At 43.4% G+C, this 13,726-nt stretch overlaps 1 protein-coding gene across 1 annotated transcript; it reads right to left on the reverse strand.

Moving 5' to 3' along the window:
* Window positions 1-4,098: 4,098 nt before the first annotated feature.
* LOC115950037 lies at window positions 4,099-8,382 on the reverse strand. The gene has a single exon (XM_031067290.1). It carries the CDS (start codon window positions 8,380-8,382, stop codon window positions 4,099-4,101), a length of 4,284 nt encoding a protein of 1,427 aa, XP_030923150.1.
* Between the last annotated feature and the right edge of the window lie 5,344 nt (window positions 8,383-13,726).

The raw sequence follows: 13,726 nt of genomic DNA on the forward strand, positions 1-13,726 counted from the left end.
TTGATCTCTCCTACGCGTATTTTGCTCCTCACCTCCTCAGTTTCCTCCCTAATTTCCAGGTACGCCCACCCCCATTTACGCTTCTCTTTCCTTTTTGGTTTTTCCTTGCATTTGTGTCACTTAAGTTTCCTTTTCTTTCTACACTGGTTTCTCTGAGTAGTGGTGTTAGTTTTCCTTTTCTTTTTCTTTAATGGTGGACACTTTCGAAGTTAGGCGTAACTTCCCTTCCATAGCTTTTCTCCTTGCCCGCCTAGGTTCCTTGGTAGAGCTTTCTGGTGACCTATTAGGTGCGCCTTCCCTCGCCGGTTCGTACCCAGTAGTTGAGGAATTTGTTAATAAGGGTACCGGGTTAGGTTCGGCGTTGGGTGTTTTATACCCTCTTCTGTTGAAGTCTCAAGCTTGGTTTCGGTCTATTAGAGGGCACCTAAGAGAGGAAAATATGGGTTTAGAAGAAGGGTTAGGTGATTTAGAAAGGGGTTCGTCCTCAAACGTGGTCGAGGAAGAGGCCGGGATCGGTGCGACGACCACCACTCCTTCCCGTGCTCCCTCGTCCTCCCATTCCCCTACTCCAGCGACGGCCCGTCGATTTCATGCCCTGAAAGAAAATTGCTCCTTGAAAGTTGAGGTTTTTAGTAAATTTAAGGACAGATTCCAATTTCCAGAGGGAACTAAGGCTCGTCTACCCAGGAATGGCGAAAAGGCTTGTGCCTTTGCCCACGGAGAAGTTTGCTTTTACGAGGCTGCTTTTTCGTGTGGCCTCCGATTTCCCGTCCATCCATTCATAATGGAGCTTCTTTACCATTTTAACCTTGCACCGGGGCAACTTATGCCTAACTCCTGGAGAATAATGATTAGTTGTATGGTGATCTGGACGACCGTTGCCGACGGGGATATGATCTCAGTTAATGAGTTCGTCGACTTGTATCGTCTGAAGGAGTCCAGAGAATTTGGGTACTATGAGTTCGTACCCTGGAGTAGGAAGGCTCGTCTGGTAGCTGACCTTCCAACGTCCTTCCGCTATTGGAAATCAAGATACTTCTTTGTGTCTGGGGACGGTTGGGAAACGTTGCCTGATGATCTGTGGGGGAACGTACCTAGGTTGCTGCGACGATGGGAGACCCCTTTGATTGGTGCGTGTACCCCAATGTTGTTGGCCCCTTTTCTCTCTCTCTTTTTCTTTTTTTCTTTTTTTCTTTTTTTTTTTTTTTTAATGTCGTCCTTTGCAGTGAAAGACCGTCCAGAGCTAGAGGCCAAGTTTGCCGAGCGAGTGCAGGCTGCCATCAGGTACGCAAGGACGATAGAAGATTTTGGTGAGCTGATTGATCCGCGCACCTTAGCTCGTCACTTTCTGGGCCCAGAACCTTCCCTCTACGTACTCAGTACCCTCGACCGTGAAGAGAGAAAACGTAAGTTGCACTTCACGTCTTTTCTTCGTGCTATCTGAGTTCTTTTTATTCGTCCTCCCATCTCTTTTATTCGTCCTTGGTCTCTTTTGTGTAGAAATGACGTCGAAATTCAACAAAGAGATGTATGACAAAATTAAGGGCAAAAAGAATGAGCCCCTATCCAGCATAGGCCAGAAGAGGCTGAGAATCACAGATAAGGAGAAGGAGAAAGAGGTGGTGGAAAGAGGGTCGTCCACACCTACCCTTGATCTGGAAGAGGGTCTGGTTGCATCTCCTGGGATTTCAATTGAGGAGGTCACTCGTCCTTCGAAGAGGCAGAAGGCTGCTAATAAGGGGAAAGGGAAGGTTGATGCCAGCATTTGGTCAGACGCAGGGACGGCAATGGACCGTGCCACCGAGCTTTTTACCCCTGGTGAGATGAGGGAAGTCACAAGCATTCCTTCACACGAGATGGTGAGCCGCCACGTCCATAAACTTGTGCAGGTGAATCATCATATACCTTGTCCCTTTCTTCGTTTTTATCTGCCTAACCATTTTTGTTGTTTTTCATTGAGCTAATTTTTACTAACTCTGTGTTCGTCCATAGGTGTTGGGGGAGACCATGTACATCACCACTCAGTATCTAGCGAATGAAGAGAAGGCCGTCGTGGCCAACTCGAAGGTAGAAGCTCTGGAGGCTGAGGCTTCTGGTTTACGGAAGGATTTGATCACGACCATGGACTCTCTCAACGTTTCCAAGGAGCAAGTCCGTGTGCTGACGGAGCAGCTGGACATCGAGAGACAATCCGTGCAGCAGAAGGACGAACTGCTAGCGACGGCTGCTCAGAAGATGAAGGTTGCAGTGGCCAAGGCCGTCACTGCTTTCCAAACCACTGAAGAATATAACACCATTCTCTTCCAGTGGTACTTTAAAGGGTTCGAGCTGCTGCGAAGGTATTTGGTCAAGCATGGTCCTGCCGTGAGCCTTGATGATTTAGACTTTGAAGCCGTTGATAAGGAGATTGAGGAGGACGAGGCGGCTCAAGCAGGGGCGTCTACCGGTGTTGAACCACCTCAGGCCACCCAGGACGATGATATTGCCCCTCCAGCTTAATTTGCCTTAAGAAAATTTCTCTTCTTTTTTTTTTTTTTTATGCACCAAGTCAAGAACAGCTGTTGTTTGGGTGCCCCTCCTGTTTTTGGGGCCCCCTATTTTTGCTTCTAGAACAATTTAACTTTATGTTTGATTTTATAAATGTCTGTGTTTGCGTTTGCTCTTTTGATTTTGGAAATGTTTCCCATAATCTGACTTTTTGGTCGTCCTGTATGGACGAGATTATGTTGATCAACTTGAAGGGTTTGGCCCTCTTGCTCTTCTGTACAGACGAGATCATGTTGTGTGATGCACATGGACATCAAGGAAATTTAGCTTTTGAGACGACGTGCATCTACTTAAGGAACTTTTGTCGTCGTGATGCTTTGATGTAATTCGTTCAAAGAATTTTGCCGTCATTAATCTTTTTCAGAGACGATGTACATCCATTTAAGGAATTTTATCGTCATTAAGCTTTTTAGGGACGATGTACATCCATTTAAGGAATTTTATCGTCATTAAGCCTTTTAGGGACGATGTACATCCGTTTAAGGAATTTTATCGTCTTTAAGCTTTTTAGGGACGATGTACATCCATTTAAGGAATTTTATCGTCGTTAAGCCTTTTAGGGGACGATCTTCTGTGCTTATCTTTGAAAACAGTGGCGAATGATTTGCTCAATAACACTCAAGGGATGCTGGATAATACTTATAATTCGAACAATTGCTTACATAAGATAGAAGTATCAAATTAGTTTTACAATGAAGTTTATGGTTCCTTTTCGTAATACCTCTTTAGATGTTCGACGTTCCACGGACTAGGTAGTCTTTTTCCTTCTGAATCCTCCAGGTGGTAGCTGCCCTGACGCGAATAATGGACGACTCTGTAAGGTCCTTCCCAGGACGGTCCCAATTTACCATGTGCTAGGTCCTTTGTTGCAGGGGTGACTTTTCTAAGGACGAGGTCACCAATGTTGAATCTTCTTAGCTTCACTCTTTGATTATAGTATTCTGCTATCTTTTGCTGGTACTTTGCCATTCTTTCAGCTGCCTGATCTCTAATCTCGTCCAGGCTGTCTTAGTTTTCCTTCAATTGGTTCTCATTGGTTTGTTCGTCAAAAAATTCCTTCCTCAAGCTTGTGAGACCAACTTCGACTGGTATGACTTCTTCTGTGCCATATGTCAGACTGAACGGTGTTTCTCCAGTTGGTGTCCGTGCTGTCGTCCTATATACCTATAAGGCGCTTGGCAGTTCTTCAGGCCACATTCCTTTTGCCCCCACCAACCGGGACTTGATGATCTTCAGCAGGGTCCGGTTGGTTACTTCCGTCTGTCCATTGGCCTGGGGATGACTTGGTGATGAATACTTATTTTTGATGCCCAAGCTCGAGCAAAATGACCTGAAGCTTTGGCTATCAAATTGACGACCGTTGTCTGATATGATCGTCCTTGGTATACCGAACCTGCAAACAATAGTTTTCCAAACAAAACTTTGTACCTTTGCTTCGGTGATTGTTGCCAGAGCTTCTGCCTTCACCCATTTTGTGAAGTAGTCGATGGCGACGAGCAGAAACTTCACCTGTCTCTTTCCCTAAGGTAGGGGACCCATGATGTCGATCCCTCACTGTGCGAATGGCCTGGGAGACGATATTGTGGTCATTTTCTCCCCGGGGATTCTTTGAACATTCCCATATCTTTGGCAACTGTCACACGTCCTCACGAAGTCAGCTGCGTCTCGTTGCATTGTTGACCAAAAGTAGCCAGCTCTCATGATATTTCTGGCGAGGGACTTTACCCCCGTGTGATCTCCACAGATCCCACCATGCACTTCTTCAAGGATGTACTTGGCTTCCTCCTTTTCAACACATCTCAAATACGGTTGGGAGTAGCCTCTTTTGTACAGTTCATCATTAAGTATCGTAAATCTGGCTGCTCGTCTCCTTACCTTTTTAGCTTCCTCTGGATCGTCCGGTAGTCGTCCTTCTTGAAGGAAAGTGACTATCGGGCTCGTCCATCCCTGGTCTGTGTGGACGGAGGAAATCTGAAGTTCCAGTATGCTGGGATGGTTTTGTTCTTCCGTCTTCCAATCAGACCTCTTACCTCCGCTGTCCGTTGAGGCACTTCGGGCCACCTCATCAGCTTCTGTGTTCTGATCCCTAGGGATCTGGACGAACTCTGCATAATTGAAGGAACTGATCAATTGGTTCGTCAGCTTGAGGTATTTCTGCATCCTTGCCTCCTTTGCTTCGTACTCCCCTCTTACTTGTCCAATGATGAGTTGGGAGTCGCTCCTGAGCACAACATTCTCAGCTCCTAGTGCTCGAGCTACTCTCAATCCTGCCAGTAATGCCTCATATTCCGCTTCATTATTGGTCACCGGGAACTTAAGTTGGACTCCATACTTGATGACATTCTTTTCGGGAGAAATGAGGACGATGCCAGCTCCGCCTCCGCGTTGAGTGGACGATCCGTCAGTATTAACCATCCAGATGTTCTCTACGTTTTCAGGGACGGTGAACTCTGCTATAAAATCTGCCAGTGCTTGTGCTTTTATCGCCACCCTTGGACGGTATTTTATGTCGAACTGGCTGAGCTCGATTGCCCACTGCACCATTCTTCCTGCTGCTTCGGGCTTGTTCATTGCCTTTTTTATGGGCTGATCCGTCATCACGACGATGGGATTGGCTTGAAAATATGGACGAAGTTTCCTTGAAGCCATAATGAGGGCGAAGGTGATCTTCTCCATACGTGGGTACCGTGCCTCGGCGCCCTGGAAGGCCTGGCTAACGTAATACACAGGAAGTTGCAAACCACCATCTTCTCTAATCAATGCCGCGCTGACAGCCGTGATTGAGACGGCTAAGTATAGGAATAGCTCTTCACCTTCTTTGGATGGGCTCAGGAGGGGCGGGTTGCTAAGATACCTTTTCAGCTCTTTGAACGCCGCTTCGCATTCCTCCGTCCATGAAAACGCCTTCTTCAAAGTCTTGAAGAATGAGAGGCATTTGTCCGTTGCCTTCGAGACGAACCGATTGAGGGCCGCAATTCTCCCTGTTAGGGACTGCACTTCTTTGACCGTCCTGGGTGAAGACATTTCCAGGATGGCCTTGACCTTTTCGGGATTTGCTTCAATCCCTCTCTGCGATACTACAAACCCGAGAAACTTTCCCGAGGAAACCCCAAAGGCACATTTGGACGGGTTTAGTTTCATGCTATACCGTCTGAGAGTATTGAACGTCTCTCTGAGATCGTCCAGATGGTTTTCTTCTTCCTTACTCTTGACGAGCATATCGTCAACATAAACCTCCACATTTCTCCCGATTTGCTTCTCGAACATCTGGTTTACCAATCTTTGATAGGTGGCCCCTGCGTTTTTGAGCCCAAAAGGCATGACCCGATAGCAGTAAAGTCCCTGGCTGGTGATAAAAGCGGTCTTCTCCTGGTCTTCTTCAGCCATTTGTATCTGGTTATATCCTGAAAACGCGTCCATAAATGTGAGAAGTTTGTGTCCTGCTGTGGAGTCTACTAGCTGGTCGATCCTGGGCAGCGGGAAGCTATCTTTTGGGCATGCTTGGTTCAGGTCTGTAAAGTCGACACACATCCTCCACTTCCTATTTGACTTTTTGACCATGACTACGTTGGCCAACCACTCTGGGTAGTGGACTTCTCGGATAAATTTTGCTGCAAGCAGCTTATTTACCTCGTCCATCACTGCCTTATTTCGCTCGGGAGCAAAGACTCTCCTTTTCTGCTGGACAGGTTTCTTTTCCGGATCAACATTCAGATGATGCTGGATGAGGCTTGCTAGGATTCCTGGCATATCCTTGTGGCTCCAGGCGAAAATGTCGAGGTTGCTCTTCAGAAAGTTGACGATTTCGCCTTTCGTCTTTTGACTCATGCTCTTCCCTATTTGGGTCGTCCTTGGAGGGTTCCCTTCAGCCAAATCTACCGTTTCAAATTTCTCCATAATCTCTGGCGTCTTCTCCTCAATTGTCCACGTATGGTTTTCTTTTGAGGCCAGGACGGCATGGTAGCATTCCCTGGCCAGCACTTGATCTCCCTTAATCTCCCCGATTCCATGTTCTGTTGGGAACTTCACCTTTAAGCAGTAGGTGGAGATAGCAGCCTTCCAGCGATTAAGCATTGGTCTACTAATGATCACATTGTAGGACGAGGGTGAGTCTACTATTAGAAAATTGTGCTGGTTGGTTACCTGAAGGGGGTATGACCCGGCTGTTACTGTTAACGTCGTGATTCCTCTGGGGTACACTTTGTCTCCGCTGAAACTGACTAGGGGAGACTCAAAAGGACGAAGCCTCTTTGGGTCCAGCTTTAGTTGTTGGAAAGCAGGAAGATAGATTATATCTGCTGAACTTCCGCTGTCGACCAAGACTCTTCGCACGTTGAACCCCTCGATCATGATCATAATGACGAGCGGGTCATCATGGAGCTGCTTCACACTTCTGGCATCTTCCTCAGAGAAATGCAAGTCTTCACTGGTGCGTCTTTGCTTTGACGGTGGTACATTGTGGACGCTGTTTACCTGTCTTTGGTATGACTTCCTGAGAGACTTGAATGATCCTCCGGCGGTTGGTCCCCCGGCGATGGTCTTTATCTCCCCTAGCGCGTTTTGTGGACGAGGTTGGGGACGATCTTCGTCTCTTCGTGCATTCACTGGCTGGGTTTTCTGTCCGTACCTGCCGAAATCCCCCCTTTTTACATACTGTTGTAGCTTCCCATTACGGATGAGCTCTTCAATCTGCTCTTTTAGGTCCCTGCAGTCCTCCGTGTAGTGCCCATGATCTTTATGGAAACGACAGTATTTCCTCTTGTCACGTAATCCAGGTGCTGAATGGAGTGGTTTTGGCCACTTTAGGGATGGTTCGTCCCTTATTTCTGTTAGAATTTGATCTACTGGCATCACCAGCGGGGTGAACTTTGATGGACGAGGGTTTTTATCGTCTCTCCTTCGATTTCCATCGTCATTCCGTCTGCCAGCCCGTTCTCGTTTTAGCCCTCTTCGATCGTCCTCATTTTCTTTCTTCTTTTCCCTACTCTTATCTGCTCCATCAATAGCTGCCAGGGCTTCCTCCGCGTTCATGTACTTCTGAGCCTTTAACAGTGCCTCGGCCATCGTCTTAGGGGGGTTCTTTGCCAAGGATGCCACAAAATCCCTGGACTTCAATCCTGCTTTGAAGGTTGTGAGATGTACCTTGTCATCTGTCTCGTCTATTTCCAACATTCCTCGGGTGAAGCGTGTCACGTAGGACCTCAGTGGTTCCTTCTCTCCTTGTTTGATGGTAAGTAAGTGGTCGGCAGTTCTCTTCGGTCGCTGCCCCCCCACGAAGTGACGGACAAAGGAGCTGCTTAACTGCTCGAAATTGTCAATAGACGATGTTGGCAACTTGTTGAACCATTCCCTGGCTGCTCCTTTGAGGGTCGTAGGGAATGAGCGACAGAAGATCTCGTCAGGGGGCTGTTGGAGGCCTAGGGTTGTCCTGAAGGTATTCAAGTGATCCAAAGGGTCTTTCAGCCCGTCGAAAGGTTCCAGCTGGGGTAGACGAAATTTGAAGGGTATAGGGCACTCCTGGACGGCTATGGTAAAGGGCGAATCCGTCTTCCGGACGATTCTCTCCAAACTTTGGTCCGTCTTTCCTTTTATGGCGTTTCTTAGTTCGTCCATCTCTTTCCTCATTTCTCTCAAAAGATCCGAGCTTGCTTCCTCCGGAGTGCTGGTTCGCCTTCTGTTGCTGTCTTCGTCGTCTCCCCTATCTGCACGATTGCTTTCCTGTAGTAGTCGTTGTTTCATTTCTTGGTTCTGTCTCGTGAGTTCTTCCACGGTTGCTGACAGCGACTGGATTTGTAGGGCCAGCGCAGCAGGATCTGGGTTTGTACTGGATTCCATTTGGACTGGGGACAGATCACGTTTTGAATCGTCGTCCCCACAGATGGCGCCAAACTGATGATGAATTGATCGTCAGTTGATTATGATCGTCCAGATGAAGCCGTTCCTCGCCAGATCAATCTTCTGCAACCCGTGGACGAACGAAAGGAAGTAGTTCGCCGGCGTTGTGCCTGCAAAAAAGGTCTCCGATGCCAAAGTCAGAAATATCGACAAAGGAGAACAATGGAAGTAGTTTGCTAGAGTGTTTTCTTACCCTACCCCTTTCGGGGTTCAGTCTTTATATATGTGTGCTTGCAGGTCCTTTCTTCTAGCCGTTGGTAGAGTCTTGATGGAGGCTTTAATCTAGCCTGGTAACATCCTTGCTGGGTGTTAATGATGAGCTGCCATTCCCAACGGTCTGAAGGTTAATTAATGTCTCATAACCGTTCCGCGAAGAGTGGGAACGAGTGTTCGGATCTTTGAGCGACGACCTTCTCTCTCTGGACGATTTTAGTAAGATCGTCCCTATCTTGCATTGTATGGACGATTACCATTTTGGTCGGGCTTATCACTCTTCTTGTTAGGTTAATCAATCAATAGTGGAGGATATTGCTCCACCTACTCATGACCTCCAAGGTCTTTCACTTCATCATCATCCCATGTAACCTTGGCATATTCATATTCTTCATCACCTATTACTTTCTCATTTGAAGCACTATTAGGCAAACAGAATTTCACCATCTTGGCATCATCACCATTAATCTCAACTCTCAATTATGGAGTATTCTTAAAATCTTTAAACTCATTGAACTTCTTCTTATAAGTCTTCACATGAGTCTAGTACATACCGCAACAAGCATGTCGTCTTGCAACAACCATGTCCTTTTGCAACAACCAATGACCCCTTAGTAAGTTTTCATCTTCCATTAGCAAGATGGTTACAATAGCCAATGTAGAAAACACATTCATCCTTAAATCTGGAACATATCACACATCCTTCAACATCACGGTACTACCAACATTGGTTTTAACGCACACATCACCAATTCCCACAATTTTTGAATAACTGAAATTACCCATCTTCACAATACCAAAGTCTCCTGCTTTGTACGTGGTAAACAACCCCCCTTTTCATAGGGATAAAGGGAGGCTGGCAAATCAACAACCCACTCAACGTCATTATTAATAACATGCTCACTGCTCTTTAATAGAGAGCACCACAATTTCCTCTGCAATGACAACAGCTTTAGTATTTTTCTCACTATCATTCTTTTCATCTTTGCCTTCAATTTTGTTCTTTATTCCAATGCCAACAATTTCTTCTTATGTGGCCATTTTTTCCACAATAGAAGTATCTTCTAGTTTCCTTAAACTGAGATCAATCTCTTGATTTTGACCTATCATTGAACTTAGCTCGATCATTAATTCCTCTACTTCTACCTCTACTCTTGTTTTCCGTGACAAAAGTTTGATCTTGTGCATTGTCTATATTCGCATCTCTCTTGTGAACCTCCTCACTTAAAATCAAATCTCGAATATCATTATATTTTAGTTTTCTTTTTCCTACAAAATTACTCACTACCATTATCATGGTTTCCCAACTATTTGGTAAAGAAGCCAAAACAATCAATGCACGAACCTCATCATCAAATTCAATTTCCACTAAGGATAATTGATTTGTGATTGTATTGAACTCATTCAGATACTACGCTACAGGAGTGCCTTCTACCTTTTTCAAATTAAACAACTTCTTCATAAGATGCACCTTGTCATTAGCCGACGGCTTTTTATACATGCCAGGCAAACCCTTCATCACATCCACTGCAGTCTTCTCTTTTATAACATTGTGTACAACTGATCTTAACAGAGTTAATCGAAGAACTCCCAGTACTTGTCTATCAAGAAGATTTCATCATTCATCCTTCATAGTATCAGGTTTCTTCCCCAAAAGAGGCAAACCCATGGAGATAATCTTTTATCTACATCCTCCAATGCACAAAGTCTATTCCATCAAACTTCTCAATTCCTAAAACCTTGCCTTCTTCTCTGGCCATTGCTTCTACTCTAACCTCAGCTCTAATACCACTTGTTAGGTCTCAAATAATATTATCACCAATATTAGAAATCCAAAATAATAATCACACATAAGAACACAAATATTTACCTGGAAAACTCATTCTCTTTTAGGGGAAAAACCACAAGACAAACTCCGAATCAATTCACTATTATCAAATCAATTATAATAATTCTCAAGTTTATGTCTAACTTGAGATTCACCAAATACAATAATAAATCCATTAGTGTATATCTCATGACTAAAGAAAATTCCCTCGTTTTCTTTGCTTTCTCACACTAATTATTTATCTCAAAGGCAGTAGTACTTTGCTCTCTCCTTTTTTATTTTCTTCTCTACGTACAGCACTCTCTCTCGGCTGTTTTTTTTTTTCTTTTTGTTTTATTTTTTTTTCCCTCTCTCTCTAAGCAACTCCCTCTTGGCTGCTCTCTCTTTTCTCTTGTGCGGCTTCCTCTTTCTTTGCTCTTTATGCAGCACACCACAGAAAACCTAATAAACCTTGTCTTTATATATTAACCCAACCAACCAAAACTTTCTCCTATTCAAGTTGAAATGGTATTCTTTGTGCTTGGCTGCCAAGCAAACTTCTACTATAGAGAAATAGGAATAGTCCACCACATGGCCTCTCTTGCCACTAAAAATGGACTAGACCCACAACAAGGCAATGGTTAAGATTGAGGTTTTTTTTTTTTTTTCAACAGTAATTATTCAATTTTGTGGATGCAGATGCAGCTGTACATAAATTAGTTTTAAATATATATATATATATGATTGATTTCCATAAACAAAAGCCATATGTCAATATGGAGGCATGAAAGAGAATTATTAGGATCGAATCGATGTTTACAAATTGATAGTAAAGGCACCAACAACAACCACATAGGCTGCTGAAGGAGTGTATCGGGATTAAGGAAAGATGTCAGTATCGAGAGGGTTGGTATTTGTCAAAGTTACCAAATTTCGTCTCAACAACCCACAAACTTCCAACAGTCTGAGAGCACCACGTTTTTATTTTTTATTTTTCTATTTTTTTTATTTTTATTTTTTTGTATTAAGTCCAATTCCAAACCACAACGATCATCATCTCCTACCATTTACCAACTCTAACAATGACATGGTGAAGACATCATTCCTTTCAAGAAAAGTTTCTCTTTCTTTTCTTTTGGATAATTAAATAAGAAACACATTATTACATATTACACGTGTCCGAGACGACCTTCATTAATTATTATTCATTACCTATTATTTGGGCAATTTATATTGCTTCATTATCTAGAGAATTACCTTTTAGTGAATCCATTGCGAACACCTTGGATGAAAGCTACATACATTTTTGTCTTCGACGCAATTTAACGTGCGTTTGTCAAGGCCAAAAATTTTTTTTTTGGCCTTTCAGATCTCACTTTGACGGCCCTGCACCAACCCAAAAACAAAAATAAAATCAAAAAACAAAACAAAACATTTCCTTTCATTTCTAATGTATTTTCGGTAAGGGTCATCAAATAGCCCATGACCCATGGGCTGGCCCAGTAGCCCGCTAGCCCATCAGGCTAATAGGCAGCCCAGCCCGGTAATATTGAAACCTGTGGGCAGCCCAATAGCCCAATGGGGCAGGCTATGGGTTGGTTTCTTTACCTATGGGCGCCCGGTGGGCCGGCCCGTTAGCCCAGCCCAGTAGCCCAACTTGTTCGCCTGACTCATTGCCCAAAATTTATAACAAAATAATTTGGGGGTTGGGTGGGTGAGGGATTGAACTTTGGACATTATAAAAACTTTAAGACCACACACCTAACCACTAAATACTTGGAATGATTGTGATACAATACGCATAATAAATATTTATTTTGGTATTAGTCTAGTAGCTTTGATTTTTAAAACAAAGTTACTAAGATGACTGTTGCCCTACTTCTGTGCCTCTGGAAAGAAAGTTATTCTTTCCTTTGATAAATTCCAATTCTTTCCTTACAAGTTACAATTATAGAAGAAATTCCTTAAAAAAAAAAAAAAACTTACTGTTGGTTGGAAGAAATTCTTTCCTTAATGAGTTGATATTTGATTCTTCATATATTTCCTTTAAGAATTGATATTTTATTCTTCAAATATTTCCTTTAAGAGTTGATATTTAATTCAATGTACTTATTTATTCTTATCAATAAAAGTTAATTAATCTTATTTTAGTACCTTTTTAAGAGGTATGTCTTAGTATTTTTTTTTTTAATAGAATCTTTTTAGTAGATTTAATTGTTCAATTTGATAGTTTGTAATAATACATAATTATAATTTTTTTGGTTAAATTTTTATAACCCCATTGAAGACCTGTTAAAAATGCCCATGGGTAGTCCATTAAATCCACCTCACTAGCCCAGCCCGCTAAATCCCAAATGGGCATTGCCCATGGGTAGGGCCATGGGCTAGGGTTTTTCCATCCAGCCCGGCCCGACCCAGCCCATTGACTAGTCAACAGCCCGTTAAGCCTAGCCCATTAGACCCATGGGCCAAGTAAAAACGGGTCAGGCCGGCCCATTGACAAGGCCTAATTTTCGGTAAATAAGCCATTTTATCACTAAATAATAGGAATGGCAAACCCCACCCCAACTCGTGGGTACCCGACTCGAGCCAACTCCAATAGGTCAAGTTTTACCCAACCCGCGAAATAATAGGGTCAGGTTTGGGTTTTTAAATATCAAACATGAAGGGGGTTCAGGATCAGGTGCAGGTTTTAGTAATACCCGTCCCAAACCCGAACCCGAACCCGAACCCAAACCCAACCCACTAAGACCAAAATTACAAAAAAAACCATATTATATATATATATTCCATTTAACCTAAGTCCTAACCCTAAGGGTCTGTTTGGTTGGAGGAGTGGAGAAGTAGGAGGATAGAAAATGGTGGAAATGTGGAAAAATGGGAGGATAGAAAAGATTTTAATTTTCCTCCTTATTGTTTAACTGGGAGTGGAAAAGTACAAGAATAAAAAAAGTGTATTTGTATAAATTTACTCATATACCCTTGTTAAAAAATGATACCTAATTAAAACAAAAAAAAAAAGTGACAAAAAAAAAAAAAGCAATCAGCCAAATTTATTAAAAAATAAAAATCATGTCTAAAAAAAAAACGTACTGGACAGCCCATGTGCACTTGCACATGGGCATTTTTGTCATTTATCTATCAAACTCCTTCTACTCAATTTTCTTCCTATTTTGGAGAGAAATTTTTTTGGTGGGCCCAAAGAGAAAACATCTGGGCCCCACCATCATTTTCCTCTCTCCCCTTCCCAACCAAACACCTTCT

Source organism: Quercus lobata, chromosome 6 (genome assembly GCF_001633185.2).
Source record: "Quercus lobata isolate SW786 chromosome 6, ValleyOak3.0 Primary Assembly, whole genome shotgun sequence".
NCBI lineage: Eukaryota > Viridiplantae > Streptophyta > Magnoliopsida > Fagales > Fagaceae > Quercus > Quercus lobata.